Source organism: Penicillium maclennaniae (assembly GCF_028827695.1).
Source record: "Penicillium maclennaniae strain IBT 15551 chromosome Unknown utg000003l:1.0-5670915.0:1.0-5674809.0, whole genome shotgun sequence".
Lineage (NCBI taxonomy): Eukaryota > Fungi > Ascomycota > Eurotiomycetes > Eurotiales > Aspergillaceae > Penicillium > Penicillium maclennaniae.
Window position 1 is genome coordinate 2293410 of NW_026623215.1, and position 25196 is coordinate 2318605.

Genomic DNA, 25196 nt, shown 5'->3' on the forward strand with positions numbered 1-25196 from the left:
ACAGTAAAAGGACGTAGGCTCCCAACAGGCCAATAATGATACAAATCTTTCATGCAGCTATATCCCTATGTGGAGCTTACCTCTTTGGGCGCTCGCCGCTTTACGAGCATCTGAGTTTTGGGCTCAGAGTCGGGCTCACACTCAGTAAATCTCAGCATGATCCTGACGTGAGTTCCTCGCACGCAGTGTCCAGTCTGGACTCGAAGGAACTGCCCCACAAGGCCATTTGGACTGCAATCGGTGATGATCCTTATCTGCCCTTCAACATCAAATTTCGGGACATTTCATATCACGAGTCTACCACGATAGTCTTTCGTCTCCTATTTCGTGATTTTATGTACTCAAACTAGCAGTGTCTTCTCGAACTACTCGATTAACCGTTATAACTATGCTAATTAGCTCTTTCCACTTATCTACCACCCCCGAGATCTTGTCGGTATATTCTTGAATCCGTTGGAATCGGTTTACCGTTCCTATCTTTGTTTATACAGTCAGATTTCACTCACCGAACATAAATACGTCTAAAAGAAATAACAGTTTCATTCAAAGTTATTATATATTTCCTTATATAACTCTTTAAGGCTCTCTAGCTGCAAAAGTGACTTCTACTATTAGCAAAGTCGAAGAAACGCGCATCGAATAAGACTATAATGCTCGCTCAGACGGGCTATGAGTAAGTATTATAGAGTACTGTGAAGATATAATCAGAACTACTTAATAATCAATATTAATAAATGCGTTTTACTAAGGTAATCTATTTTGGCTGCCGACCCGAATCGACTTCGGGGGAAAATTGCACGTTCACGTCCATCAAAGTGATCGGCACTCTAGACTCAAAGAAAGCGAGAGGCGAGCCCCGAAAGGAGAATAACGGCATCGCAGCTATGAGAAATTCCGATAGACATATATATCGGAAGGGTCCGAGACCCAAGCAGGGAATAATATGCTCCAGTAACTTCGTGCTATACAGAGTAGCAGGATAAGACGGTCCACTTTTCCTCGGCGCGCTGCCCTACTTCCACGCATTCTTGAAGTCCGTGCCACAGAAGCGGACCAAAACGCAGTTGGTTCGCGATCTATTACTCTCACGAGGGTTAGCTATAAGCCCCGGTGAACGATCCAGTAGCTCCAAAGCTGGAGCTCAGTTATTAGCTGACTGAGTTTTGAGGTCAAGCCACACACTCCTGGGATCTCAGACCTGCTAGGATTGGTGTCGATAAGTGTGGCTCCCATCCGAGGATACCGTATACCTCTGATACCAGGACTCAAATAATGACTGCGGCATTTTGGCTTTGCCTCTTTAGCTGAATTGTCAGATGAGAGGCAACATAGCTCATCATCCGCTCTGGTAGATTCTGGAATATGCACCTCAGCATATAGGGCGCGCGGCTGCCAATAGGGCTTCAGAGCGCCCCTCCCCCAAGGTCCTCAACTCGCGCAAACACTCGGCTCCTCATAGGCTGCCACGCGAGAAATCGAATCTGCGCCGCTCCTGGCGCCGGAAAATCTCATCCTGGAAATGGACCCCCCCACTGCTGGCCACAGTGCGTTCCCACCGTTACCAATGACTGTACCCATGAGGTAATGAGGCCCGTCCCGAATGTGGATCGGACCAGCCGGCCAGAGCAGATCTACACAGCTTTTGAAACGTGGGCTTCATCACCATGTGCGTCACCCTAGTATGATGGAGGCTTGAAATGCGTGAAATAGAACATTTTCTGTGCTGGCAGAGGTATGGTATGGGGTTGATCCTTACGCATCTCTGATCCACTTCGAAGGCCGAAAATCGGCCATGAGTAGGAATAATGGTCTGGTCTGTTCTGTTCTGGTCTATTCTGCGAGCTCCATAATCGTAAGACAGACATGACCTGCTTGCCCACTATCCGGCCATAGTCTTGATAAACAAGTTCAGCACAGGATCCGGGAAAGGAAGCTCGGCAGCGTAGGAGCCTTTCAGTCCGAAAGGAACAAGGCAGCCTGCCACACAAGCCCACATCATCTGCATTGAACTAAACCGATCTGAGTCGTGCCAGCAGCTTGATCTGCATAGGTGGACCTCTCACGATGCAGGACCCCAAAGAAAACAGATCGGGTGCATGGTTCCCCTCTATCGTAGCCCAATACCATTGGTGACCGGCACTGGAAAAGAGATCATTCATTTGTGACAGCGTTAGAGTCAGTCGATGCGGGTAGCGCGTGAGAATGAAGTGGAGTGAGAGGGGGACTGTGGATATCTCTTGACTCGACCACACCACGGAGGGGTTGAAGCAGTGTCCGGTGCTCCGATAGGCAAGTCGGTACCTAGGTCGTCGACGACTCATAGACATCTAAGGCTCGGAGTACAACGCTGCGTAGCATGAAAGTATATAAAGTCATCCGTATAACCCCCTTCTCTCCCTGTCGTCTCTCAAGCCAGGTAAATCCAAGAACTCATCACAAGTCTTTAAGTGGTTCCCCCATCAACACTACATTCATCATGTCTCCCTGCTCATGCAACTGCTGCTCCGGCAACTGCAGCTCCTGCTCTTGCTCTAGCTGCACCGTAAGTATCTCGGGTCTCTTGAAGTTCCTGAAAGAAGTTCTGATTATTCTACCAGCACTAAGCCGGCTCACACGCCTTCCTCACTGCCGTCCTCCTCCACCTCTACAACGCATACCAGGCCCGGCCTGCCGCTGCTTTCCCACTAAGACCGGCTATCGGTGTACTCTATGATCGTTTCTGATGTATAAGTTCTGTGTCTGTATTGAAGGGTCGGAGCCTTTTGGATGGGGTGGGATATAAGACTCGTCGTTTTTGACCTCGTGTATGTCTGTGCTTTTTAGGGCTGTTTATGCCGTGCAACAATATGACAATATATATCCAACAAGACTCTATTTGAACGTGCTATTGTAAGCCAAAAAAAAGGGAGACTATCATGGAGGCTTGGAGGTTCTTCTGGAGGTTCTTCAATGACCAGCCTTGACGTGTTTGATATGATCAAAGGAAACATGTAAATGAAATGTAATCAAGCTCGCTGAAAATTTACTTGGACGAAATGTCGGAATGCTCAAAGTACATCAATCTTTGTAGAATCTGGGAAGATACTAATCAGCCCAGAAGCACGAGACACAGATGCAATGCAATCTTTATAACCAAAGAGAGCTCACAGCTCATCCTTCGAGCGGGGGGCGACGTCGTCATCCTCACCACTGGCACAAACAGCTGGGGTAGTCACAAGCATGGAATAAACACACTTCTCATCCTCAGCAGTCTTCAAGATCTCGTTTTCTTCTCCGCACTCCAGTACTACCTTAGTCGACCGGTTAGGGCCGTTCCAGCAGTTCTGACCGCGTTCATACTCGAGGGCGACCTTCTCGACGGTAACAACTTCCCCGGCTTCGTTGGTTTCCTCAACGGTCGTGGACCCGATTCGGACAAACTTGCCCATCGACGTGGAGCCACCACCCTTGCGCTGATTCTGCTTGGTACTTTCCAGGAAACAGTGCTCGTAGGTGTACTCGCCTGCATCTTGGGAGATGCACACGCCCTTGAGGGCGCGGAAGATGCCTCCGTGGCCGTAGTCTTTTTCGAGATCGGCGGTCTGATCACGAAGCTTGTTCTTTAGGTCTTTCAGCTCGCTCTCGCCGGATTTCAAAGCATCACGAGCCTCGGTCACAGCCTTGGACTCGGAAGATGAGTCTTCCTCGGGCTTAGACAGGATTCCACTGATCTCAAGAATAGACCGGATGGAGAGAATCTTGTCTTCAAGGAAGGTGACGAGGGATGGCGGGAGGTAAGCCGCGATCTTATAGACTGTTGTGTCTTGTCAGAAGCTGAAATGGATCAAACGGTATCAAGTGGCAGCTTACTCAAGTCAGAATCAGCGCATCCATCTTCCTCCTTCTCCCAATGCTCCCAATCGACACCAGAGGTCTCATCATCGGCCTTAGCAATCTCATCCAGGTCCCGGTCCCGTGCACCGTTAAATTCCTCGCCCAATCCTCGGGCGGCGTAATCCTCCCAGCTGCGCACAGCGCGCTTAACACCCTCATCGTTGAAGTTGGGATTGTATTCGACCTTGAACTTAGAGAGAACCTCCTCCAGCTCCCTCAACCGGGTCTGAGTCTCATCTCTCTGTCGGCGAACCTCCACCAGCGCCTCACGCAGCTCGTTAACCCGGTTCTTAGCAATACCAGCGAGAGCGTTGACTTTGCCCTTGCCCTTGCCACTAGTCCTGACGACCTTGCGCTCCTGCTCCTCGACAGTCTTGAGGCTTGCCTCGAGACCATGGACCTTAGCCTCGGCGCCCTTGATTTCCGCCTCTAGACGAAGAACGTAGTCTTCAATCTCCTTCTGCTGCCGCCCGGCATCCACAAGAAGATCCTTTTTCTTCCTTAGCGCGGCAGTCATGGATTTCTGACGCTGCTCTTCCGTCTTCCGCCACTGTTTGCCGATCTCCTTGCAACGGTCCTCACACTTAGTTCCGCCAACGCGCGCCCACTCGTCACTGCCATCACAGCACTGCTCATAATCACAAACTCCGTCGTTGACGCGGTGGAAAGGCACGTAAGATGGCTTATGGCCTTTGTTCTTGCAGTAGAATCCAGGCAGCGCAAGAACAAGATCCAGACCATCATTTCCTGGACGCTCCGCTACGGTCAGCGGGGAATTGCGCGAAAGGTGTGCGCAGGCAGCGGTCCCAGGCTCGTCACTTCCATCCGGGCAGTCGCAGAAGTCATCATTAACGGCCGAGAAGGGAATCTTAATAGCGGGATTTGAGATACAAGTAAAGGTCTCCGTGTCCTGGTAGAACTTGGCAACTGTACAGACAGAAACAATTAATCCATTGAACAGAATCAAAAAACCACCAGAAAATATGTGTAGACCCATTGATCTTCCCCAGACTGTGGACACCTCGTCTGGGGGTGGGGATTCACTTGGGGTCTAAGGAACTTACATTCAGGAGCGACGCCCCGAGGACGAGTCTTATCGCTGCTGGCCTGGGCTGTAGACCCGGCCGCAGCCAGCAGAAACAGCGTCTGAGGGAGTCTCATGTTCGAGGCATTGAGCTTGGAGATGTGGAGAGAGCTTCCGGCCAGCTGTTGATACGGCCAATCGGCGGCTGACTCAGCGCGCTATCTCTTCGACTATCGTGGCGATTCGCTATCACTTGCGCAACCAGCTACAAAAGTCCGCTAAGATGGGTAATGACGGCGGAAGGTAAGACATCCTCTCGTATATGAGATTTTTGCGACAAAAATAAGCTAATTACCATTTTCTAGTATCCCCACCCGCCGCGAACTTGTTCGCGAGGCCACCCGCGCCCCAAGCACAGCGCAAATCAAAGAAACCCAGCGCGAACAGCAAGAACACGCCTGGACAACCTGTCCATTGTCACACAGAGTCCTCGCACGACCAATCGTCTCAGATTCGGTCGGCAACCTATACAATAAAGACGCCGTGCTTCAGTTCCTGCTCCCCGGCGACGACGGCGAGGGCATCAGCTCCAAATCCGACTGCGAGGAGATCCTATGCGGGCGAATCAAGTCTCTGCGCGATGTGATCGAGCTGCACTTTGAGGTTGACACTGAGCGCAATGAGCACCCATCTGACCGCGCGCATGCGCACCGTCATGAGCGCCGTGAAGGCTGGATCTGCCCGGTTACCGCCAAGCCGCTCGGTCCGGCTGTGAAGTCGGTTTATCTGGTTCCTTGTGGGCATGTTTTTGCTGAGGAGGCGATCCGGCAGCTGAAGGGCGATAAGTGTCTGCAGGTTTGTATTCCTTCTCCACTACAGCGTATGCCGTATAGCTAATGTTGGGCTAGTGCAACGAGCCTTACACTGAAGATAACATTATTACGATCTTGCCGACTAAGGCAGAGGACAAGGAGCGTCTTATGGCTCGGGGTGCGAAGCTCGCTGAGCAAGGTCTAACTCACTCTCTGAAGAAGGCGCCTGGCTCGAAGAAACGTAAGAAGCATGCTACTGAAGGCGAAGAGGCCAAGAAACTTACCTCTACGACTGCCAATGGAAATGGCATCAAAAATGCCGCGACGGCTTCACTTACTGCTCGTGTGTTGAGTGAAGAGAAAGAAAAGAATAAGAAGCGCAAGATGATGGGTCTAAGTGATAACTTGGACAGCCTCTTTACCAAAGACAGCAAAGACGGCAAGAATGGTGACTTTATGACGAGAGGATTCAGCATTCCTTCTTCAGCGCGTCGTTAGTCTCTTTGCTATTTTCTTCCAATTTGCATCCGTGGCCCCATGGGAGTTTGCTTAGGAGTCATAAGGAGTTTTAATACGGGCTGGTGGGTGACTGACAGCGACTGTACCAGCCGGACTGCGTGCTGGAGCACAGCTTGTACATAATTCGAGATGACGAATTTTCAATGAACCAAAAATTGCAGTTGAAAAGTATTCTAGTATACACGAAAGATGTCCTGTTATCAAAACGACAGTTGCCCCGACAATGTGCAACGAGGCCATCCTGCTTGAAAAATGCTCATACATCCGGCTATGATCTTTACAGAGATGCCACTGCATCATCAAGACTCGGGCTCGAGCCCAGTGGCTTTCTCGATAGTCCGGTTCTTGTGGCCCCTCTGTTTCCGGACGATGAGTCCGCGGCGGATGAGCTCAAGGTAGATGGCCTTCTTACGGCCCAGGGACTCGTCCTCGGCGCCCTTCGAGAGACGCTTCTTGGAGAACTGAATGTTGGGGGGGCAGAGCGCCGACGCTGGCTTGCTTGGCAAGCTTCTTCGGGACATCAATGGGCTTCTCCTTCAGTGTGACAGAGAGGGAGGCGATGACTTCTCCGACGGTGGTAGAGGAGGTAATGGCGGTGTCAGGGATACGGCGGCCGATCAGCTGGGAGAATCGCTTGATGAACTGTGAAGTTTTGGGTTAGCGCGGTGTCTTCGGAGATTGATTGGAAGCGAGCGTACAGCAAACTTGACGGCAGGGTCGGCTAATGAGAGATCACGAGAAGCCTCTGCGGAGGGCTTCTCCTGGGAGATGAAGGTCTCAGGAGACTCAATCGTCTTCTCAGTCTGGACGCCAATTTGGTTGAACACAAAAACAAGCGCCTCCATGGTCTGCTGGTCCGGGAAACGAATGGCAGTGTTCCATTGCTGGGCCTCAGAGCTTCCAACGACACAAGCATCAATCAGTTCCTGGATCTGTTCATAGTGTTCGCCAATCTCGGAGACGCTAGCAAGGTCCTTGCCCAGCATTGCCATCAAAGAGATCTCGACAGCCGCCTGGTGAGCGGCAGCGGGAATGGGTTTGGGGGTGACATCGGCGCCGAATCTGCAATCGTCCATTGATTAAATCTCCAGGTCATCCCGGTTGGAATGCAATCGAGATCAACAAAGATCACGATTAGGGTCAACGTACCTCTCGTACTCATCAACCGGGCTCGGGCCATTGAACTTCCAGAGCTGCTCCTTGGTATGGCCAATGCGCTTTAGCCCATCCCAAGTCTGCGCCTGAACATATGCAGAACCATCCTGCAACTCTTCACCCTCTGCCGGAGCGGCGAGCTCTCCCTCTCCTTTATCAGACCCGGGCGCAATTTGAGATTCTCCGGTGTAAGGATCGGCCGGCCCTGGAGCCTTGTTGCCCTTCCAGAGCGACGAGCGAGTTCGCTCTAAGACTGACGGGGAATCGGACGCATAGCGGCGAATTTGACGAGCGAGCGGCGAGATGCGTCGCGGAACTTCGGACCTGCAGTTGGAGCAGACGTACAACGCCTCTCGGAAAGGCAGCCTCATGGAGGGGCGCATGATTGCGGTGTGAGTTGATCTGAAGGCCTCGAATTGTCCGGCAACTTTTGCTCGGCGAAACAAATCTGAGGATCCGCGTCACGTGCTGTAACTCTTGGCAAATCGCGACCGCGGAGACAATGCTCACACCTTCGTATGAGATTTGATTGATTCAGTGATTGTAATTTCCCTTTTTCGCTGTCGCAATCGCTCGCCTAATTGTTTGGGCTTGTGTTGAACTGACAATGTGAAATTAATAGTACATGATTGCTCTGTAACGCGCTTTCAGTACTACCTACAGGCAGAGAGACTAAAGCAACGGATGATTTCAGAAAATTTTGTCGTGACAACTTAACCCATCTTCAGATCAATTTAATGTGAATAAGGTATAACGTCGGAGACATGCCGGTCGAGTCGCACTTCGCGAGAAATCAACTAGGGTAATTTCTATTTACGAATTTCATCAAAGGCAAGGGCTTGAAGTCGGATGCTCCGCGGGTCGTGATGGTTACTGGTATGGATATCTTGATGTATTTTTTGCTTGAGAATGCTTCTTGATATCCGATGTTTGGGAAAGAAGAGTTGATGGCGCTTTAAGAGGGGCAAGACCTATCACAAATGGTATGCCTACGGGTAGTCCAAGACAGCTGACATGTTAATGGTACTCTCTTTGGCGAATAAGTTGGTTGTCAAGCGTGGTCTACAGGCCTTAAGTCTGCATCTCGGTTTGATTCTTACGACACGCCTGGGGAATCATTTGGATTGGGAAAAGACCGATATGGAAGGGTTTTTATCAGTGACCGAGATGTGATTTTTGTTTACTTGGTGCTGACTGATGTTGAGTGAGCACTGATAGATTGCTGGATCATCTCGGGGTTTAGAAGATGTTCGGTCCTAATTCTTTGGACCAGGGCCGTGCGATCCTCGATTAGAGCTACGAGTAAGTCAAAATTCAAAAATCGAATGTTAGCATCACAATTCATCTATTGTATGCACGAATGTGTATATACATGCCTCGCTGATATCATACTATAACAAAGAATCAAATCATACACTTTTTACTCCCGAACAAACATACCAGCCATACCCATGCCGGTACCAATGCACATGCTGACCACACCAATGTCCTTACCACTGCGCTCAAGCTCAGGGATCAGATCAGCCAGCTGGCGGGCACCAGTAGCACCAAGAGGGTGACCGATAGCAATAGCACCACCGTTGGGGTTAACCTTGGCCTCGTCAATGCCACACTTACGGATGCTGTACAGAGCCTGCGAGGCGAAAGCCTCATTGATCTCCCAGACGCCGACATCAGAGACCTGAATACCAACGGTCTCGAGAAGCTTGGGAATGGCAACGGCAGGGCCGACACCCATCTCATCAGGAGCACAACCGGCAACGGCCGTGGCGACCCAGCGGGCCTTGATGGAGCCAGAGAGACCAAGCTCCTCGGCGGTGGAACGGCGCATCAGCAGAGAGGCGGCGGCACCGTCGCTGACCTGGGAGCTGTTACCAGCGGTGCTGGCACCGTCGGCCTTGAAGGCGGGCTTAAGGGAAGCAACCTTCTCGAGAGTGAGGCCGTGGCGAATACCATCATCCTGAGTGATGGTTACCTCCTTGCCCGGCGCCTCGGGTTGCTCAGGATCATAGTGCTTAGTGGTAACAGGGACGATCTCGCTATCGAAACGGCCAGCCTTCTGCGCGGCAGAAGCCTTCTTGTGTGACTCGACTGAGAAGGCATCCTGATCCGCACGGGAAACACCATACCGCTCAGCGACGTTCTCGGAGGTTAGTCCCATGGGCATGATGCAGTCCCGCGCATCCTTGGAGTATGACTCCTTGAGCTCGGGCCAAAGGACAGTGGGAATAGCGCGCGAGCCGTAGTTGCGGGTCATGGACTCCATACCACCACCGACACCGACGTTCAGAGCACCTGAGCGGATACCGTAGGCCACGGCTGTGATGGCAGCCAGACCGGAGGAGCACTGGCGGTTGATGGTGTTGAAGGGCACGGAGTGAGGGAATCCAGCGTGGATCTGGGCCATACGACCTGCCTTGGCACCACCAAGTTCCTGGAGAACAGAGCCAATGGTTACATCGTCAATCAGCGCAGGGTCCAGGTTGGGGTTGGCCTTGAGGGTCGCGCGCAGGACGGAGGCGAGCAGCTCTTCCGGGTAAGCATCCTTGAAACCACCTTTCTTCGCGCGGGTGACTGGAGTGCGCAGGGAGGAGAGGATAACGATGTCATTAGGCGACTTGGCGAGGACCTGCTTCAGGCCGCGGGGAATTGGTGAGGCCATATTATCGGTGGTTTTATAGAGAGGTTGAGATTAAATGTTGGGGTTGTAGATATGCCGAGAAATGTCGAAGCTATCTCAAGTCTGCGATTTCCGGTGCTTGACGATGTTCACTGGACAATGCAAATAAGGAGGATGTAGAAGTAGAGAATGTTGAATCCGTAAAGCACCGAAAACCTCCCCAAACCTCCGCGGCAACACGGCCTTTTAAGGAAAATGCCGGGCGAGTATCCGGGGTCGGAAGCGGCGAGCTCATCCACTCCCGTTGCTGCAGCGTCCGCCTCCCCGGCATTGAAGATCGGCTAAGGACTCAGCCGCGAAAGTGTGGGGATCTGGTCGAGGGTGCTCAACCTTGGAGCTATGAACGAGGCATGATTATTTCCGATTGGACTCTCAATGACAAAAATCTCACCGTTCATGTCGCCCATCTTATTCAGTGTACAATTTCCCAATAATCGACTTATCTCCGACTCGCCCTTCATTGTGAGCCGGGTATGATTATGTCATCATTTCGGATCGGAACCGGAGCGGGAGCCGATGAGATGCCGTTGAACCTACTTGTTCCAAAGACTTACCATGAGAGGAACAGTGTCTTCATCAACGGCATACTTGGCATACCATGTGTAATTCCGTGGGCATGTTCAAAGTCGCGTTTTTCATGTTGCTGACAACCTGCCACACTAATTGGGACATTTCCTGTCAACAGCCTACGAACGGTTCTGGGGCTCCTTTTATGACACAGGATCGCTCACGGAGCTAGCTCGGCTTCCAGAAACTCAAAAGAAGAGACTAAATGTGAAAGTATCTCAAAGTCTTCGATATGTTTGCCGTGCTATGGAGTGTGATTCAAAATCTGGACGGGAGAAACTGACAGCCGCCCTAACATGATAGCCCTAGACATAATTGGGATCACGGCAAACCACCTCAATTGACCTGGTCATAGCTCTCGATGGACAATTTAACTGAACGGATAATTCCACCGTCTCATCAGTGCGTTCAACTCTTTCTTCATAGGTGGGTAACGCAGAGCATGCGCCGCTAAGTTGACCGCCAGTTCGTTCTGGGAAGCATCTACTTTCCAGAACCTAACACGAATTTTGCCCTTTCCCTCCAGGTAAACCAGATAGTCGTCGATCTGCTTCCAGAGCTTCTGATTTGCAATCAGTTTACCGTTACCCCGTTTCCAATCCTGACTTTTCCACTTTTCGAGCAAATCCGTGACGTTCATGACAAAGTCCGAATCAGTCTTGATAATGACTGTATGTAACATGGAAGGGACCTTTTCATGCCCACTGCTGCGGTTTCGCGACCACTTCTCCAGATTGTGCGCCACGTGAGAGAGAGCTGCTATCACGGCGTACAGATTAGCTATCTGGCTTGTACAGCGCTCAAGGCCATCGAGAGGTTGACGGAGGTTTTTGGGACTTTCGCCAAACCAGACAGCAATGGCCCCGCGTGCGGTATCTGTGCCATCTCCGGAGCAGGACCCGTGGATTGCGATCACGGGCACTTCCATGTGAGGAGCAAAATGACCGTGTCGGCAAGGTGGTGTCACAGGACAAGCGAGAAACATAAATTGACCCACGGCAATCTGAATGCTTGTCGACAGTTGTCCCGGGTAGAAGTGTTCCGGGTTGAAGAGACGGTTTGCTGTTGCTGTTGGCTGGGTTTCAGGACCGGAGGGTCCAGGTGAGGAGTAAGTGAGCGGACATAAATGGCCTTCTGGGAGCTCATGGTCTTCATGCGAGTAGTCTGGGCTAGATTCATAGGGTTGAGAGAGATGACCCAGTGCCATCATTTGTGCTGCGATATTTGCACGGGAATCTGGGCTCATGTTGCTCATGACCATGCTGTTATTGCTGGTGGTCACGGTGCCACGGTTCGTGGGGTTACTGGGCTCGTGGCTTAGCACAGAATTCGTGGGTGGAGAAGGAATCTTTTGGGCAGCTTTAATCAGCACCAGTGATAGAATGGAATGAGTCGCAAATACCAGAGGAGCCAAAGTCGTCGATGCAGCCTGTGTTGCAGCAGGCCATATCCTCATTTTGCTCTTCCTCTTCTGACGCGCCTTTTCTGCCATACTCCGCGGCATGGTGGACAGTGGTGTTCACAGTGGCTCAAGGAAATTGTCAAATGGAAACTGTACGATGGAAGGTGTGGGTGTAGACGGTAGCGAGATGGAGATGTGTGAATTGAACGTCAAGCCCGGGGTAAAATGATGCTAATTGAGAATGAGCTCAGATTACCAAACGAGCAGAAAAGAGGAAAATCGTAAGCAAAGATGATGTAGGATGTCTTGGTATTGAATAGAACGGGAGGCGCAAACAAAAGAGCATCTTGTCGTGTTTTCTTTTCCATATTCCCAAGCAAAGAATTCTTTTCACCATTCACAAGCGAGTAAGAATAGTAAATCCAAAAGCTTTCCATAAGGGAATACATTAGACAGAGTTGTGAAGCAAAGGCATAAGACGCCGTGACCCCGGGATTAGTCCAATTCCAAAAGGAATCAAAGCTCCAGATAGTATGACAAGATAGCTAAGAGGTAAGAAAGGTCAGTTACGGACGATTTTGCAAGCTCAATGAGTACATGAGTTATGTAAAGCGTTCATATCGTTACCTAGAAACGATCATTATGATTGAGTCGTTTTCGCGCTGCCCCGGGAATATAGAAGTTCCATTCATCATTTGCATGGCAATTCAAAGAAGCATATCGTAAACAGAAATTGAGCGCCGAGCTCGGCGAGTCTAAAAAGTATGTGGCGACCATATCTTACCGAAGTTGTTGCCTCAATACCCTTGATAAGCCTCATGGGCCATTTCCGCATGTAGAGCCGGGTCCCGAGAAAAGACATAGATGAACCAACCATGCGGCCGTTACATAGATCACAAAGACGCTGGAACGGAAAGATCAGGCCACTGACTAAAGCTAGAACACTTACTCATTGCCGATTCAAGGAAGGTCCAGCTGAGTGACCAGTGAGATATTCGGAATATATCTAAAAGACTGAAAAAATCTCTAGAAAGTCGAATCATTTCATTTGGGAAGCAATCGAGTTGCCTACGGTAATACACTCACACCTAGAATGCTCAAGTTATGTTTCCCTTAATCAGATTTGAAGCGTTTTTAAGCGAAATTGATTGAAGCTCAGAAATTCCATTCCCACGAAGTGATCCATGATCATATTTAACGCCGATAAAAGTATGAGCCTGATGTATGAAAACATCTCGTTGGTGCTCTTCACCAAGAGAAACTCCAAGATGAAAAGCAAATGGGGTATGATACACATTAATAAAGAAAGAAGAAAAGGAAGGATCCGTCAACCGGTTGACATGCAATCAAGCGCGAACAATATGGCTGTAATGCCCGGGCACATGACAACGACACTTCTCGCAATCAGCTCGATAACCCATGACCAGCGCGGGTCTCTTCCGCTGAGTCGGAGTGATCTTGGCAGCCTGTTGTATCAGATCTTCGAGGGTTTGTCGCGAGTATTGACCCATCGGCGGGATGCTGGGTCGGAACCCTTGCGCCGGAGATGTCTGCTGCGGGTATGACATGTCCATCTCGTCAGTTGGAGTGTTATGCCCGTTCGCCATTTCCGCGTCGTCGTCGCTGACCGGGCTGGGGAGCCGAAGCAGATGCGATGAATGTCGCATTTCTTTGTGGAATGACACGTCCATCATGTTGGTGTCTGGAGGCTGGGACGCGACAGGCTGAGGAGGAAAATAGGTTGGGGTCGACAAGGCTGAAGGCGTCGTGCAGAGGTTGAGAGAATGGCTGACCATGCCGTGGGGGATTGGGGAGGGCTGGCTACTGTGCAAGTGGTGACCATTCACCAGCCAGGGCGAGAGTTGGTCTCCGCCCGCTAGCACCGCGAGATGCTTCGCAGCGGAGCTGGGGCTTAGCTGGAGAGTCTGGGGTCGATTGCCGTGCACCAATTTAGCAGGGCTGGTGTCGATTATGGTCTCGTGCTTTTCTTCATCGTCAGACGAGTCGACTGGCGTCAGCGCCGCGTCGCGAAAGCGAAGGGTTTGATCGAGGTCTGTCGCATAGTCTGGGATGGTCCCAGGGACAGTTTGCCAGGAGGATCCGTACTTGAGAGACTTTGTTGGTAGTTAGCGTTGTTCTATACCCCCCAAAAACTGATCGTGGGCCAACCGTGGCAAGACGGGATGTGGAAGTAGAAGTGACAGGGGGGGTCCTTACCTTAGGATCATGAGGGAAGAGCTCCTCCTCCGAATCATCCTCACGGGAACGCTTCAGCGACGGAGCCATTGTGATGGGGAGGTCCTCAGCAAAGCCCCGAACTCACGGGGAAGTAGGAAAGCAAGGGTGGAGAAGTTGCACTCGGTAGTTGCCGTCATCGCGACTGAGCGGAGCCTGCTCCACCGAACTCGGCTCATCGTCACATTTCTTACCTTTTAACTTCTTTGAGCATAATGCGATCTCCAGCCTCTTCAATTGGTTGCCCCTGCTGATCAATTCTACCACTCAGAATGGCTCAATGGCACACACTCCGGTACACTTCGGCCGCCGAGCCCATCTCCATTTGGCTGAGGTTCCTGGTACCTATTCAGGCTAGTGACCGGGGTCATTGCTATTAGGTATCCAATATGTACTCGGGACCGATATCGCAGGTCCGACCACTGAACCGAGCCTTGACCACCGTGCCACTCGAGTGTTTGCTACTGTGTCTGTGCTAGACAATCACCGTCTATGCCATACATGGGATCATAAGAGTGTACTTGACTTCACGGGTGTGAAGTCCTACCGTGGTCTTGCTGTCGCACAAGCAGCTGAGAACAAGTATCTGCAGGAAACAGGGATCGCCACCCAATAGCGATCCCCTAACACCGCTAGATCCGGGATCTATAGTCGCACTCGAAGCGAGGGAGGCATCTAGGTCCAGATGATATATGGAGAATTGAAGAAAAATAAAAATAAAAATGACAGATCAGAGAAGTATCCCCTGTCGCAGGATTCAGCTCTTGGAGAGACAAATATAAACTGTGAATCATCGGCCCACTTTATGCCGTCGCCTTTTTTACTTCGCATCCACACTTTGCCCTTCCCGATATTCTTCATTTCTGCAATCTCTGCTTCCTACTTTCTTTTCAGTCTCTGAATTGTTCTTCTTTACTTCGAAGAGTCATTCTTATTCACGCTAATTCTTGGACCTGATCGGATCGCTGTACACCATGCCTCTCGTCAAGACCACGGAAGTCAACGAGGACACTCGTGGTAAGTGTGGCCTAATTAACTCGCTAGAGATTCAATTTTTTTTTACGCAGAGTACTAACTGCGATCGCTTCTCTGTGGACAGTCCTCGGCTACGATCCTCTGCTGTCGCCCATGTTCCTCCAGACCGAGATCCCCGCGGTGAGTCATTTTTTTTTTTTGTTTTTCACCCCGCCTTCACATTCGCGCGAACAAAAACTGACGTGCTCTTGGTAACCAGCCTGATCGCGCCATTGAGGTCGTTCGCCAGGGTCGCAATGAGGCCGTCGAGATTATCGAGCAGCGCGACGACCGTCTCCTGGTCATGGTCGGCCCTTGCTCCATCCACGACCCCGACACTGCCCTCGAGTACGCTCGCCGCCTCAAGGAGATCTCCACCAAGCTCTCCAAGGACCTTTGCATCATTATGCGCGCCTACCTCGAGAAGCCCCGTACTACTGTTGGCTGGAAGGGTCTGATCAACGACCCCGACATCGACGAGTCTTACAACATCAACAAGGGTCTCCGCGTCTCCCGCAAACTTTACGTCGATCTGACCAGCACCGGCCTCCCCATCGCCAGTGAGATGCTCGACACCATCTCCCCCAGTATTTGGCCGATCTAATTTCCCTCGGCGCCATCGGTGCCCGCACCACCGAGTCCCAGCTCCACCGCGAGTTGGCCTCCGGTCTCTCCTTCCCCATCGGCTACAAGAACGGCACCGACGGTAACCTGACCGTCGCCGTCGACGCCATCGGTGCCGCCTCCCACCCCCACCGTTTCCTCGGTGTCACCAAGCAGGGTTTGGCCGCCATCACCAAGACCTCTGGCAACGAGCACGGCTTTGTCATTCTTCGCGGAGGCAACAGGGGCACCAACTACGACCGCGAGAGCGTCCGCGCTGCCCGCGAGGCTCTGCGCGCAAAGAAGCTGCGTGAGGTCCTCATGGTCGACTGCTCCCACGGTAACTCCAAGAAGAACCACCTCAACCAGCCTATCGTCGCGAAGGAGGTCTCCGACCAGCTGCGCGAGGGTGAGACTGGTATCATTGGTGTCATGATCGAGTCCAACATCTACGAGGGTAACCAGAAGGTTCCCCCGGAGGGACCCTCTCACCTCCTTCGTGGCGTCAGTATCACCGACGCCTGCATCAACTGGGAGATGACCGTTGACACTCTGAACGATCTTGCCGACGGTGTTCGTGCCCGCCGTGCCATTCTCAAATCTAAGGCCAACGGTGCCAACGGCTCCCAATAAATGAAATGGATAGGCAGCTTGGATCCTCTTCTTTTTAATCACCTGCTTCCATGAGTGTGGTTTGATATAGATACCTACTTCCAAACCGTTCGAAAATTGCAGCGTTTTCGTGTTTAATGTTACTTTATGTGGACATGGTCTTTATTTCATTTTTTTCTACTTTCGAATGTCCAATTGTTGTCAGGGTCGGATCTTCCATAGCTTTCCCCAGGTTTGAAACATTGAACCCCAGGGGACCCACTCCAAAAGTCCAGAATTTTTAATTGACAGCTCCCTGTTCCCGATTTAAAGTAATCCACCGATGTACCAGATCTCCCTTTTGCTTTTGCTCCACTGTGGTGCAGGGGCCAGAGGGGGAAAGTGCACGATTTGCTATGGTCCAGGGGAAAGCGCTCTGCCGGGGACCCGTTTTGGGATGGCGCCAATTATGTGTGGACCGGTGGAAAGACATTTTTCCCTTTTTCCCAACATAGATGGGCTTTGAGATTGAATGAATGGCTGGACGATGGTCTAGTGGAGACGTGCTGGATGTCTCATGCCTTAGATCACGCCTTTGTTTGAGGAAGAGTTGTGCATGGGAGAAAGGAGCAGATTTTCTATGTACTGTACACAATATACACGCCCCCGAGGACTTCGATACTAATTCTGATAGAAACACAGCCCCAAGAAAAAAGAAGACAAATGATACAACGCCGGAAACCCCCTGTCACGATGGATGCAGGCTGCGGAGTCGCAACATGCCATGCAAGAAAAATGTCACACTTCATAGCGCGGGAATGGGGATTGGGACAGGACCTGGGAATGGCACCCGACAATTAAGACGCCCGCAGGATGCTGGAGAGGAGATGGTAAGGATGGCATTGGAGTCCCAGATCCTGATCCTGATCTGTGTGTCGCTTGGTCGTTTTCGCAAGCGAAACCCAGAAGAATGGGAAAGACCTGGGCCCGTCTACCGCCCCGTCAACCAGCTGGTCCAGCTGCGTGTCTTCTCCTTCGCAGCGCGCTCCGCGTTCTCGGCCATCACATCCAACTGCCCGGGCATGGGGCTTCCGGTCTTAGCGGCAGCAGCATCGAAGGCCTGCTTAGCCTTGACGGCTTCAACAACACTGGTCTGAGGGGCGTCGGCCACTGATGTCGCAGCAGTCGAAGCCTGGACGGCGACGGTACCGGCGTCCTCGGGATTCATCTTGTCGAACAGGAATCGCTTCGCTTTGGCCCATGGTCGCTGTGCCTTCTCCTCCGCCTTCTTCCGCTTGAAGATCTCGTCGATATCATCCTGCTTGACAAGCTCGATTTGTTCGGGGGTGGCAACACCGTTGGCCTGGGCGATGCGGGCCTGCTTCAAAATCTCGGTCTCTCTTTCGATCCACAGGGTGCGTTGGCGACGGTTGTAAAGTGTCAACGAGACCATAGAGTAAGCTGTGAGGACACCACAGACACCTATTCGTAGTCATTAGCATTTTACTACTAAGCAGACTGATCCCAATAATCAGGTAGCAAAACAATTTGATGTTTGCTTTGATCTCTGGGGCCAGCGTCGGGGATGTTCATCTTCCCCAGACACAGTGCACGAAACAAGGGCAGCCACATACCCGACGCAATAATCAGCGAATACACCATTCCCTTGTGAGCCTTGTTGGCCACCCGACGACCAACCTCAATAGCTCGGTACATGCCCGATGACGACTGCGTCATCCGCGCCGCCCGAGCCTGTGCCCGCAATCGTTCCACCTTCTGCTTAGGAGTCTCCGGCTTGCCATCAGGGCCCATCTGCGGCGTCTTAGGCTGGGGAGCTGTGTTCCCCTGCTGCTTCATGAAACTGGGAAGCTCGTAGGGCGTGCCATTGGACTTGGAGGATGCGTAGGGGCCCGTGGCCGTGAACCGCGTAGCGTCCGCGGCGGATCGGGACATGTTCGCGAGAGGGTGTTTCGCGAGTTTTGTTCGGGTGAGGGTTTCGTGTATGGTAAAGAACCCACTGTAAGGCTGGTCTGCTACCCGGCGGTCAATTAGGATTGTCGAGGTTGCTCGAGGCAGGATGGTTAGAACCGGGGCATGTAGGTGGGAAGGTAAATTTTCAGCGGCCGGAGATGGCGCCAAGAAATTCAACAGCTTCAAGTGACGCTGACTCGCGAAATCGACCTTAGATCGAGCCACATCTCGACTTTTGTTTTGAGACTGTTTCTCTGTATGGTCTTGATCTTTTTGCTCTATTTTTCTTTTACATTTTTCCCTCATCGTATCATGGCGGACAATACTTATAACTCATCTGACCTGAACTCGGTCCTGCAGACCTTATCCAGCTTAGCATCGCTGAACAGCTCTCAGAATGCATCAATACCTCGAAGAGAAGCTCCTTCATCTCAGCAAAGTCAGCAAAAGGAGTTCCGCCCATCAGAGCGGCCGTATTCCAACCCGCCTAGGTCAAGCACGGGGACCCCTACCACCGACCCAGCAACTATTACCACTTGGCCTGCCGCGCTGCGCTATGTAATGCGTGCCGTTGGTCAAAACGAAGAAACCCAACTTCGAATCCGTGGTCTGATCAGAAGTCAACATAACCATGAGCAACAATGGTGGAAGGCTCGTGAGACCCTCATCGAGAAGCAACAAGCCCGCGGAGAGAAAAAGAAGGAGCTTGATGCTGTATTGTATGTCTCGATGCTCTCCGTATCTGACTTTAACACCAATGATTCCCGAGCGTGTACGGTAACTCACATAAGGCTGACTCCATCTTTCACCTCCAGACGTTCTATCGGCGCGCCCGTCGACTCGAAAGAGATATCAGTATGCACCTCCGTTCGCTTCAACAAAGACCCTAACTGACACCACTCAGAGTAAAGAAGAGGATAAAGAAGAACTCGCAAAATATGATGCCAAAGTCTATAGAGCTTCTGTGCAGATGACAGAGGCCATGACAGCAGAGCTGCGCGGGCTCAAGATACCTTTCTTTGTCATTCAACAAAGCCTTATCCGTGAGCCAACCGGACCAAATTCTACCAACGATTCCTCCAGTCAAGGAAAGAGGCCTGAAGGTTCAGCGACGGTGACGAAAGCTGAGTTGGCTTCGTTACAACGGCGCATGCTCGAATTGCTTCAGGATCTTTGCAAGGAATGAGGGAATATGTCATGATGGGAGAAAAGGAAGCAAAGCACTCTTCGTCTGCAATTCTAGGTGTGTGGCTAGAGTCTGAGAGCCTCGGTAGAAAAGAGTGGTTGCCAAGCGGTGCTGAGCTGCGTGAAACAACGCAAGCGAATAGCCGTTTCACAGTCAGCCATTGTCGTTCATCTAGATGAGGCTGCGCGCAAAAGTGGATTTAACAAGTCCATGTTCACAAGTACTCTTAATAACTTAATCTAATCTGAAACTACCAAGCTAGATGGTGAGGTACACAAGGCTTGGCGAGAAGACCCTGGGATCTGTCAATTGAAGTAACTGCCGAGAGCGCTTCACCTGGTTAAGTAGTATATAATGCAGAATATTTCTATCGCCAGCATCTTGTGACTCCCGTTCGCGTTTTCCATTCTTTTACATTCTTTGAGATCCTGGTGATCAATTTTTGTTTTTTTTCCCTTCATACCTTTGACTCTTATCACTGTCACTCACTTCTTTGAAACCTGTCCCCCAAGATGAAGAGCATCTCCATCATTCTGGCAGCCCTTTCTGCCGTGCCACTTGTTTCCTCTCATTACTTCTTCCCTCATTTCATTGCAAACGACAATTTCACAGACTACTTCGAATATGTCCGCGAAGACACACAAGGCTATATGCCCATGAAAGGACAATACTCCAGCGATCAGTTCCGTTGCAACACCGGCTCCCAAGACTTTGCCAGTAAAACCGGGGTCTACACCGTCAAGACAGGAGACACGATTGGCTTCGGCACCGATTTCAACGCTCTCATCGAACACCCCGGCCCCCTGCAAGTGTACATGTCCAAAGCAACCGGCGATGTACGCGAGTATGATGGTTCAGGAGACTGGTTCAAGATCTATGAGCTTGGTCCGGAGAAGTTCTCCAGTGAAGGGATCTCTTGGGTGTTACTGGAAAGGGCAACTTCACCTTTACGCTCCCTGAAGTTCCTGCTGGTCAGTATCTTGTCCGCATCGAGCATATTGCTATTCATGGTGCTATGGAGTGGGGTGGTGCTGAGTTGTACTTCAACTGCGCCCAGATTGAAGTCGAGAGTGACGGCGAGTCAACTCCTGGGCCTACGGTTAAGATTCCCGGTGTCTATGATGGTTATGAACCTGGCATCATGTTCAATATGTATAGGGACTCGATTGTCAACTATACGATGCCTGGTCCCAGACCGTTCCCTGATGACGCTTATCCGGATGTGACTGCGTCGGGTATCAGTGTTGCTCCGTCGACTGCATGGACTTTGCCTGCTGTGACGCGGTACCCCTCCCCAGTGATATCTGCATCTACCTTTCAAGCTACTTCCACGCCAATCCCAAAGGAGACACCATCTGTCACCACAGCCTCTGAGTCCTCTGCTTCTTTCGAGAAAGAGACGACACCAACAGTCGAAGCATCGGCCCGTCTCAGCGCTGATTCTGGTGTCTCGGTCCTTGCCACCAGTGCGGCACCGCCTGTCTTTGAAGACTGTGAGCCGCCTGTTACTGTCACTGTCAAGACTACTGTGACTGTCTCCAATGCACCTACTTGTGTACCGAAGACTGTGACTACCACTGTCACAACAACAGTATTTACGACAATTGCCTAGTGTTGACGTGGAAGCCTGGCTTGTGGGCGGTGCAAGCCTGAATCATACATCTGAGTATACCAATGTTGGAAAAACCGTGCCTGTGCATTGAAATCTCCGGCTGCTGACGGGACCCACTGAAGCTTGGTGTCCAGCTTGCCCCCCCTCTGCGAGATTGCCACCTAGACAAGTCGAAACACAGTAGTTTGTGCCAATGGCCAACGCACTACAATGTCTTTTTCTCACGGACGGATATTGCAGATGACTCGTCAAGTAAGGTTTGATGTTCTTGTAAATCCCTTTTGAATACAGTCATGTTTGAAATCAGCTCATCCACACACTTTTACGTCTTGAGTCACGATCTCTAAGTCGTCTCCAAGTCGTGAACGCTAGATCAATTCTAGCTCTTCCCTTCATACTCCCTGTAGGTTATTTTATCCACTGGTCACTATTAAAGAGGCGATATAAATAGACAGTGACCTCCCGTTAAATCGTAACCGCAAGGAACTGAGTGCATCAGTGCTATTATATTCTCTACAATGTTCATTTCTTTTGGACATCCTCTCGCCCAACGGATAACTATCAAGACAGAAAAAAATGTAAAGCGTGTAGTCAGACAATCGATCGCGACAGCCCCTTCAAGAACCCCAATCTCATTCGATCCATACATTTCGCAGTGGCGACCGTTTTAGGGTTATCAGGTCCCAAGTTGTTGGACCTTCCCCCCCAGGCTTCTTTGTACAGCAGATGCGCTTCTGCTACTTTCCCTTGATGCTCTAGTGAGATGGCCAAAAATACCATCGTGTTCAATGTTTCCTCATGAGTAGACCCAAACGCTAGAGTCTTAGCGTCAAGCAACTATATGAAAGCCTTTTCTGCCAGTTCGTATTTTTGCTGCGCCTGTAGAGCCTTCGCATACCAGAATAATGAGTATTGAGTATGAGCGTGTGAAAGCCCACACCTTTCTCTCTCGACTACCAGCGCCTGAAAGAGAAAAGCTTCCGCTTCCGCGTGCTTTTTTGTGAAGTTGCACGCACGGCCAAGCCAGCGAAGTGACTCCACTGTCTCCGGCGCATCTTTACCAATTCTGATGATTTGATCCTCCAAGACAGAGCGGAAGCTGCTCGGCTTGTTTATGTTTCTTCTGCATACTCATGACTCTGGCCATCCAGAAAGAACTCCTCGACAAGTCTTTATCATTACTTGACGCAGTCACAGCCCAGCGAAAAGCCATTTCAGACTGGGAATACATCTGCTGGTCATGCAGGGCAGTCCCAAGCCAGAGGGCCGCCCAATACATTGTGTGATTTTTGGTTTCCACGGCGGGAATTCGTTGAATGGCAGCCCAGAGAAAGTCCACCGTCTCTTCAAGTTTCCCTTGCTTGTATAAGGCTGAACCAAGTAACGTGACTGATTGTCCTGAATCCTCATAATGCACAGAATTCACCTGGTCCCACCCACTGACAGTGTCCCGAAGCACACTTTCGGCATCTACCCATTTCTTTTGCTGGGTAAGTGCCTGTCCAAGAGCATTGAGAGACTGAAGCGTGCTCTTGTTGCTCAGACCAAGACTTGCTCTTCGTCCATCTGCCACTTCTCTGAACATTGCTTCGGCGCTCTTGCATTGTCCTTGTGAGTATTCGTTGCGACCAAGCCAATAAAGTGCATCGAGTGAGTCGACATGGGATGATCCAAGAGCCTCTTTCAATCCGCTCACTGCCTTTTTGAGATGTTCTCTGGCACCCAAATAGTCTGCCTGTCCATGCAAAATTTGGCCCAACTCAGCAATGGTGCGATAATGGGCCTCAACAATGGATGAGACTGAGAGCTTGGGCTTATCGTTTGGTATGATTTTTGGAGAGCTTGTTGGCAGTGTCACGTAAATTTTTATCCTTCTTCGAGGTGCACTACATGGCGAGCGTTTCAATGACCCTCTCAAGAGTTCCCGGATGGTCTTTTTCATGGTGATCGTGGCTTGATTCATCTCCAAAATCTCTGGGGATATAGGTGGTGGTGGAGGCTGCCATTGAGATGCAGAGATCGAGAGAAGGGTGTCTGGGTGGTTCGACCCGAGGACTTTTTTCTGCGTGCGTGCCACAAGCCGCAAAACAGCCTGTCCCTTTCCGTAGTTACCTTCGCGCATCTCTAGGACCCCAATCCAATAACGAGACTTGAGCGTAGATGCGTTTTTCGGACCATAAACCTTCAGTTGAGCCTTCAGTACCTGATGAAATAGGTATTTGGCTTGGGAAAACTTGGCCATATGATAGTAAAGAACGCCCAAGCAATGATATGAATTGCGAGTGTCCCGGTGTACCAAACCAAGCAGTTCGTTGCGTTTCTCGACCGCTGTTTGAAGCATTGCCTCGGCTTCCTTCCACTTGTCTTCGCGGAAGAACTGCACTCCTTCATTATGTAGAGCCAGTAGCTCGGCTTCATCTAATTTGTCTGCGCGGAAAAATTGCAGTCCTTGATTATGTGGAGACACGAGAAACTTCGTCGTTGTCCACTCTAGGAGTTTTTGCGGTCCAAGAGAGACAAGTGAAGATTCGGAAAACGAATCCTGTCTAAATAGTGAATCGGACTGTTCTTCAGCTTCAGAGCCATCATCCGCAGTGAACCAGTCCGAGCTTTCTGCTGAAACATTGGCCTCATCATCCATCTCTCTGGACAATTGATTGCTGGCCACTTTTGGCGCAGGCTTTGGCAGTTCTCGATGGTCTTGCTTCGAAGCAATCCCTCGACGACTTCGCTTTGTAATACTCATGCTTGCCATGTCAGCGAGTGGAATATCAGTGCGCCGGAGCCAGTCGTTTTGCGTAGCTTCCTTGGCAGAGAGTCTCTTCGAGGCCGTCGGGGCCTTTGCCGCCTTGCTAAAGTCACAACACTTCTCGCTGACCGTTAAGAATGGCAAAGGAAGAGGACCGCCCTGGATATACTGTTTCAGGCTCGTCGAACTTTTAGTGGCGAATGGAAACAAGTGAAAAATCATGTAGTATGTGATGACGCCCAATGCCCATATGTCGACTTTCTCTGTGTAGGAGGACTCAAGGCCGTCATCTCCCATGTAAGAAGCATCAAGGAATCGTATCTCCGGTACAAGAAACGCCGGAGTTCCTGCCCACGTTTGAAGGCCGTCACCGTTGTTGAAGCGTTTACTAATCCCAAAGTCGCCGATTTTCACCCACCAGTCGGGACTTTTTCGAAAGACAAAGATGTTCTATGATGATCTTAATTATTGTTAGTGATAGTATTCAAACTTGATCCCAAAGATTTATTTACCGCAGGCTTGAGATCCCGATGAGCAAAGCCGCTCTCATGGAGGAGTTCGAGGCCTTCCGCTATTTGTAACGCGATTTCTCGTGCTTCGTTCTCAGGCAACGGCTTTTTGAGATGCGAGTTCAGATCGCCATGCTCCACGTACTCCATCACAATGAAGACAGAGGTATCATTCTCATACCAGCCAATGAATTCGACGAATAGACCATCGTACTAGAGCACCATATCAGCTTGAATCACTCGAGCCAGGCTAGGATGTATAGCGCGAGGAAAAGGCGATACCTTTTTCTGCGAAAATTTTGCAATTGCTTCTAGCTCCTCGTAGTAGTCAATTCCCTCGGAGACGACGGCTTTGTCAATCATCTTCACGGCCTGCAATTCGGCCGGTCCTTCACTTGTCAGGCAATTATGGAGAGAACGATGCCAAAGAAGCCCCTGCCAAGTATCTTTTCCATTCGCCATTCGTCCTTCCGCTGCCTGCGCCGCACATGTCTCAGCCGTGGAAACCTTCGATTGCACCGTGTGCCGGTAGGTGACGTTGTCCCCAAACTCCACGTTTATCCGAGTATCGAGCACAAGGTCCGAAAGGCTTGGATCCATAGTAGGTTGGCTTCTGATTTGCAGCCAGTTATTGAATTTGGTATGTAATCGCACTCTGAGAATGTTTGTCAAGCAGATCTCCGGCCCCCTTTTG

General features: G+C 50.8%; 12 protein-coding genes across 12 annotated transcripts; 5 read left to right on the plus strand and 7 right to left on the minus strand.

Annotated features, from left to right (window-relative positions):
- Positions 1-3143: 3143 nt before the first annotated feature.
- N7477_002965 (uncharacterized protein) lies at positions 3144-5034 on the minus strand (the record flags this gene model as incomplete). The annotated part of the gene is made up of 3 exons (XM_056964628.1): positions 3144-3793; positions 3850-4800; positions 4938-5034. The coding sequence occupies 3 exons, from the start codon at positions 5032-5034 to the stop codon at positions 3144-3146; spliced, it is 1698 nt and encodes a 565-aa protein (XP_056824581.1).
- A 146-nt stretch (positions 5035-5180) lies between these two features.
- Positions 5181-6207, plus strand: N7477_002966 (replication termination factor 2; the record flags this gene model as incomplete). Its single annotated transcript, XM_056964629.1, has 3 exons — positions 5181-5200; positions 5263-5752; positions 5806-6207. The coding sequence occupies 3 exons, from the start codon at positions 5181-5183 to the stop codon at positions 6205-6207; spliced, it is 912 nt and encodes a 303-aa protein (XP_056824582.1).
- Positions 6208-6527: 320 nt separating this feature from the next.
- Positions 6528-7766, minus strand: N7477_002967 (mitochondrial 54S ribosomal mL50 protein; the record flags this gene model as incomplete). Its single annotated transcript, XM_056964630.1, has 4 exons — positions 6528-6689; positions 6748-6870; positions 6927-7290; positions 7378-7766. 4 exons carry the CDS (start codon positions 7764-7766, stop codon positions 6528-6530), a joined length of 1038 nt encoding a protein of 345 aa, XP_056824583.1.
- Positions 7767-8803: 1037 nt separating this feature from the next.
- On the minus strand, positions 8804-10045 carry N7477_002968 (3-ketoacyl-CoA thiolase peroxisomal; the record flags this gene model as incomplete). The annotated part of the gene is made up of 1 exon (XM_056964631.1): positions 8804-10045. One exon carries the CDS (start codon positions 10043-10045, stop codon positions 8804-8806), a length of 1242 nt encoding a protein of 413 aa, XP_056824584.1.
- A 955-nt stretch (positions 10046-11000) lies between these two features.
- Positions 11001-12134, minus strand: N7477_002969 (ribonuclease H-like protein; the record flags this gene model as incomplete). Its single annotated transcript, XM_056964632.1, has 1 exon — positions 11001-12134. One exon carries the CDS (start codon positions 12132-12134, stop codon positions 11001-11003), a length of 1134 nt encoding a protein of 377 aa, XP_056824585.1.
- A 1244-nt stretch (positions 12135-13378) lies between these two features.
- N7477_002970 (uncharacterized protein) lies at positions 13379-14318 on the minus strand (the record flags this gene model as incomplete). The annotated part of the gene is made up of 2 exons (XM_056964633.1): positions 13379-14146; positions 14250-14318. The coding sequence occupies 2 exons, from the start codon at positions 14316-14318 to the stop codon at positions 13379-13381; spliced, it is 837 nt and encodes a 278-aa protein (XP_056824586.1).
- Positions 14319-14539: 221 nt separating this feature from the next.
- On the plus strand, positions 14540-14883 carry N7477_002971 (uncharacterized protein; the record flags this gene model as incomplete). The annotated part of the gene is made up of 2 exons (XM_056964634.1): positions 14540-14633; positions 14681-14883. 2 exons carry the CDS (start codon positions 14540-14542, stop codon positions 14881-14883), a joined length of 297 nt encoding a protein of 98 aa, XP_056824587.1.
- A 358-nt stretch (positions 14884-15241) lies between these two features.
- N7477_002972 (3-deoxy-7-phosphoheptulonate synthase) lies at positions 15242-16517 on the plus strand (the record flags this gene model as incomplete). The annotated part of the gene is made up of 4 exons (XM_056964635.1): positions 15242-15284; positions 15367-15422; positions 15502-15807; positions 15870-16517. The coding sequence occupies 4 exons, from the start codon at positions 15242-15244 to the stop codon at positions 16515-16517; spliced, it is 1053 nt and encodes a 350-aa protein (XP_056824588.1).
- Positions 16518-17466: 949 nt separating this feature from the next.
- Positions 17467-18428, minus strand: N7477_002973 (cytochrome c oxidase assembly protein COX14; the record flags this gene model as incomplete). Its single annotated transcript, XM_056964636.1, has 2 exons — positions 17467-17957; positions 18110-18428. The coding sequence occupies 2 exons, from the start codon at positions 18426-18428 to the stop codon at positions 17467-17469; spliced, it is 810 nt and encodes a 269-aa protein (XP_056824589.1).
- Positions 18429-18758: 330 nt separating this feature from the next.
- On the plus strand, positions 18759-19632 carry N7477_002974 (DUF2458 domain-containing protein; the record flags this gene model as incomplete). Its single annotated transcript, XM_056964637.1, has 3 exons — positions 18759-19165; positions 19262-19301; positions 19351-19632. 3 exons carry the CDS (start codon positions 18759-18761, stop codon positions 19630-19632), a joined length of 729 nt encoding a protein of 242 aa, XP_056824590.1.
- Positions 19633-20144: 512 nt separating this feature from the next.
- Positions 20145-21244, plus strand: N7477_002975 (lytic polysaccharide monooxygenase auxiliary activity family 9 protein; the record flags this gene model as incomplete). Its single annotated transcript, XM_056964638.1, has 2 exons — positions 20145-20517; positions 20595-21244. 2 exons carry the CDS (start codon positions 20145-20147, stop codon positions 21242-21244), a joined length of 1023 nt encoding a protein of 340 aa, XP_056824591.1.
- Positions 21245-22301: 1057 nt separating this feature from the next.
- On the minus strand, positions 22302-25102 carry N7477_002976 (uncharacterized protein; the record flags this gene model as incomplete). Its single annotated transcript, XM_056964639.1, has 3 exons — positions 22302-24443; positions 24506-24715; positions 24785-25102. The coding sequence occupies 3 exons, from the start codon at positions 25100-25102 to the stop codon at positions 22302-22304; spliced, it is 2670 nt and encodes an 889-aa protein (XP_056824592.1).
- Positions 25103-25196: the final 94 nt, after the last annotated feature.